General features: G+C 35.4%; 2 protein-coding genes across 3 annotated transcripts; one reads left to right on the plus strand and one right to left on the minus strand.

The window, feature by feature from the left end:
* Positions 1-6: 6 nt before the first annotated feature.
* Positions 7-1199, minus strand: LOC119643983 (transcription elongation regulator 1-like; the record flags this gene model as incomplete). Its single annotated transcript, XM_038043497.1, has 2 exons — positions 927-1199; positions 7-869 (listed from the first exon to the last, which is right to left on the minus strand). Coding segments are annotated over exons 1-2 (1024 nt in total), but the record flags the coding sequence as incomplete, so codon positions are not given.
* Positions 1200-1290: 91 nt separating this feature from the next.
* Positions 1291-3291, plus strand: LOC119643982 (terminal uridylyltransferase Tailor-like). 2 transcript variants are annotated; one of them, XM_038043495.1, is made up of 6 exons: positions 1291-1441; positions 1520-1874; positions 1927-2400; positions 2466-2642; positions 2703-2901; positions 2961-3291. In XM_038043495.1, the coding sequence occupies exons 1-6, from the start codon at positions 1415-1417 to the stop codon at positions 3148-3150; spliced, it is 1422 nt and encodes a 473-aa protein (XP_037899423.1). In that variant the 5' UTR covers positions 1291-1414; the 3' UTR covers positions 3151-3291. The 2 variants fall into 2 exon arrangements, with proteins under 2 accessions (XP_037899423.1, XP_037899424.1); XM_038043496.1 differs by having other exon boundaries at positions 1520-1817.
* The last annotated feature ends 1306 nt before the right edge of the window (positions 3292-4597 follow it).

The raw sequence follows: 4597 nt of genomic DNA on the forward strand, positions 1-4597 counted from the left end.
AGGGACGACCATCTGGCGCTCGATGTTCAGACCATTCAGCAGCCCGACCTATAACAGCTGGATCGATGACGCCTGGTTTAATGATCAGATTTTTTGCCGGTTTTTCCTGAACAGGAATTGAATGCATATGTTGGTTCCACGGCATGCCCCACGGAGCATTTGCTGCTTGCGTGGCTCCTGGAAACCCACCACCATAACCCGGAGGTGGCATGCCGAAAGGTGGTGCAAAATTTGGAGGATGCATATTAGGTGGGAAAAAGGGAGGCGGTTGATGCATCGTAGGTGGTGGCTGTTGTGTAGCAGCCCCTGTAGGTACGCCTACAGTAGGCGGAGGTTGGGATAAACTTTGTTGATTGGGTGGAGGCTGAGACATCATGCTAGGCGGTGGCTGCGAAGTTAAACTTTCCGTTGTCGCCTTTGCAACTTGCAATGTATCTGATTTGTCTTTAGTTGGATCATCATTAGTCCCGCTGTTAGTTTGAGCAGATGTCATATTGACTTGATTCTGCTGTTGTTGCTGCTGTTGTAGTTGCTGTTGTTTTTTGTTAATTTCCTCAACTTCAGTTTGGGTCATCACCTTTACATTTGCACCTTCCGGTTTATTCCAAGTGGTTTCACGTGTCAAAGCATGATAATAGTAGGCTTTGCCATCTTTAGTTTTCGTTTCCACCCAAAGCTCCAACTTTGCCGAATTACTGTTAGTTACTGAGGCATTCGCGTTACTATTTTGCCAGTTTTGGTCAAATTGCCATCCACCGAAATTGCTCCCAGCACCAGTTCTACCACCTCCACGATTGAAGGCACCTCCAGTTCGTCCACGAAACGCTGGCGGGGCATTAAGTATTTTCACATGACCTTGAGAATGATTCCTGCAAGAGTATTTACTTTTATTTTATTCCAAAAACGTTTTCGTTACATTTTCTTACCAAGCGTCATCTTTCTCATTAACCTCCTCATTCTCATTATGTGTGTGGTCATTCCCATTTACACCACCCGTAACTTTTTCTACGTCTGCTTGTTGAGTTGCATTTAAATCTGTTTGCAGCGAACTTGACTCGCCATCTGTGGCTGTCGCCATTGAGCTCATTTTTTAACAAAAACTTCTCAAATTTTTAAAAAGAAATTAGAAGAACTTTTTCACGCTATTTGGAAAAATTATAATTCTTTTTGTCAGGCAAAAGTGTGATGCTGTCAATACGGTTACATTGTGCAGCGTTGCCAGCTTCTTCTAAGTATAATAGATAGTAGAAAACTTAAAGTTTGGCAGCCCTACTTTATTATGTTGATAAATAAAATCGGGGAATTAACTTCATTTTGCATTTTGCTGTTTTGCCGTTGATATTTTTTATTTTTTAACAATTGTGTGCATTAATTTGTCTATTTCGTTTAATCTGTATCGATTACTGTCTTAAAAATGGGTGAAGTAAAAGTACAAAATTATGTGAGTGTGAATTTTTGACTTTATATTTATATTTAATGGCAAACATTTTATTTCCCTTTGTTCAACTATAACCGCTAGTTGAATCCCATTACTTTAGAAGCCGACTTGTTTGTGAAAACGTTTGAGAAATTGAGTGTAAACTTCAAGTATATAGATAAGAACGTTATCCATGCTTTAAATAAAGTCGTGACTTCGATTGAGAAATTCTTGGAACAAAACAATCAAGAGATTGTAGACACAAAACAATCTAGACTAGTGGAGCGCGCAGAAATGGCTGGAATTGAGCAAATCTATCGTTGTTCCAAATGCAAAACGGATTTGGGCAAGTCTATTGAACGAGCAGCTGAACATGTTGCAACCAAATGTAAAAATAAAGGCGCGCCAAAATCATTGAAAAAAAAAAAAAAAGAACGTCCAATCGCTCTTTCAAAAAGTATTAGGAACATTTTTACATAGAATTTTATTATATCTAATCTTGCTTTTAGAAACAAAAAGTTTACTAACTGCGGACCTGAACAAATTTTTTACGGACCATTTACTAATAGCCGATAAATTAAAATCAATACCCGAATATGATGTTATTGAAACTCAATTATTGAGCCTGGTGAAACCATTATTTCCCAATGAGCCATTGCGGGTATATCGTTTCGGTTCAAGGTTGACGGGTATAGGAGAACGAGATTCTGATGTAGATATTTTTCTTGATATCGGTGATACATTTAAAATTTTTGAGAATCGAGCTTCACAGGGCACAATCGAAAAGCTTAAGAAAGTATTTAAAGCCATGAAAAATGTTCCAAAAATATGGAAAATTGTGGTAAAGGTAGACAAAGCACGTGTGCCTATAATAAAAGCCTACAACGATTCTACAGGTATCGAATGCGATATTGGTTTTTCGAACAGCTTGGGGGTTTTAAATACTAAACTAATAGAGCATATCTTTGAGATACAACCAATTGGTGAGTAGGATTTAGTTTAGTTAAATTTTGGATTTATCAAGTACTTCTTCTTAAAAACCTTCCAGCACGACATATGTGCCTTTTTTTGAAATGGTGGTTACGTCGAACTGGTTTAAATGAGGATTATTCTACTTACAGTATCGTATTAATGGTAATTTATTTTCTACAAATGAGAGAAGTTGTGCCCTCTGTTGAATTTCTTCAGAAACGTATTGATTTCAACAAAGCTATCTCCATCGGTCGTAAGTAAAGTTAAAAGTGTGGACGAATTTTTTTACGTTCGCGATTACATTTCTTAACAGCTTGGTTGGGAACGTTCGTTTCTTGCACTCTAAATGAAATAAAAATGGAGGAGGTGCCTACAACAGCAACGAACGTTCAAATGCATTTAAAACTTTTCTTTGAATTTTACCTACAATTTGATTTTAAAACCAACGTGGTCTGTCCATATCTAGGGAAATTAGTAAAAATCGTTGAGTTGGAGAAGCAAATGCCAACATGGTAGGAAAGAACCATTAAATCCTATGATCGCAATTAAATAACAAATTTTATAACGACAGGTATACGTACTACGTGGAATGTTCTCCCGCAGATCGTATGATTGAGTTAAAGAAAGCAATGATTGTTCAGGATCCTATACAACTAAATCATAACGTTACCAAAGGTGTAGAAAAATCTCGCTTCCGTGATCTAATTGAATATATGCGTTTATCTACTCAAATCATCCCAACTACCAAGAAAAAAGAGTAATGTTTTTCTTTTCTGATTTTAAAGATAATTTTTTTACTATGTATGTTGTTACGTTCATTTGAAAAATTTTAAAATTTTGTTCTGCCTTTGATGAAAGTGTGTACGAATAAAAAAAAGTTTCATTTTATAAAAAACAAAAAACATAGACTATCTAAGTAGACGGAAGATTTTTTAACGCTTTTATTGAGTTAATATAACAAGTATATAATGGTACAAATAGTAATCATCAAGTAAGGCAAGACTTTGAATTAAGCTTGGAGATGAGTTATGCAAACTTTGCTTTCCGAAAAGTCCCGAAGGAAAAGTTAAGCATTCTTAACTATTCTTAACCACGGTTAACCATCTCAAAATTAAGCAAAATGTGTGTGTAATTACGCTACTGAGAGAAATTATTCCCACCGAAAAGCCTTAGTGCAATCTCTCTGCCACGCTTATGTGACAAAAATGAAAAGAATTCGTATCTAAACAGATTTGACAATATACGTTACGACTGAAGAGAAATTGTTAATAGCAAAAGCAAAGAAAACACAAAAAACTCTTATAGCAATTAAAAGAAACTAACATTTGACTACTTGGGGAAAGATAGTGGGATCTCACAGAGCTCAGCGAGCTGAGAATAAATTCCATTGCTAGACATGACCTTCCATAGACTGAACCATGCTTAAGTTTCCTTTCATTGACTCTCGTGAGTAGGAATTTTAGGAACACACCAATGTGATGTACATTCTGCCAATATTAAAGTTAAAAAAATATATATTAAAATACAATATAACTATTTTAACTAATGTTTAAAAACATTCCTCTGAGCTTTTAATCGGTTTTCCTTATGGTGTTTGTTCACTTTAATATTAACATTGGGTTTGGGCTTTTAAGTTTAATTTAAGCCAGTGTAATCCAGTGTGTTTTAAATAAATCCGCTAACGAAACAATGTAAGTAGGTTTAACCTTTCCGTTTTGTTCAAGTGCCCTGTGAAACTTTATCCATATTCCTACCAATCATAACTACCACAATCTCTCTCTGAATAGAGAGTTTGTAATGATATTGACCATGAGAAGAATCCATTCATTCCCCCCAGCATAGTGCAGTGACAGATTGATTGGTTTTTTGCTTTATCCAGTACATTAGTTGATAAGTTTCCAATATTAACTTGTAATAAAAAAAATTATAATAATAATAATCTTATTTCCAGGTAACTAAATATCTCAATATCTCAATATCTGTGCTTATTGCCTCTGTGTGTTTGTTGTTAAGTAAAATGTAAAAAATTTTAAATCGTAGCTACTCTGGCTAATAGAAATAGGACTGATAAACAAATTCAGGGGATTAACCCAATAAGCAAATTGCCATTTTTCATTTTTGTATAGCGTCATTGCGTTGCATACTTTTCTGTTTAACACTTGTACTCAGTTATGATTACGTTTGCCTTTAATTATTTATCGAATTTGC

Source organism: Glossina fuscipes, unplaced genomic scaffold, assembly GCF_014805625.2.
Source record: "Glossina fuscipes isolate IAEA_lab_2018 unplaced genomic scaffold, Yale_Gfus_2 77870, whole genome shotgun sequence".
NCBI lineage: Eukaryota > Metazoa > Arthropoda > Insecta > Diptera > Glossinidae > Glossina > Glossina fuscipes.

Coding starts and splice junctions, on each gene's coding strand:
- LOC119643982 (XM_038043495.1), top strand. CDS start 1,415: ATGGGTGAAGTAAAAGTACAAAATTAT. Junction 1,442..1,519: donor AAGTAAAAGTACAAAATTAT/GTGAGTGTGAAT, acceptor TATAACCGCTAG/TTGAATCCCATTACTTTAGA. Junction 2,643..2,702: donor CAAAGCTATCTCCATCGGTC/GTAAGTAAAGTT, acceptor ATTTCTTAACAG/CTTGGTTGGGAACGTTCGTT.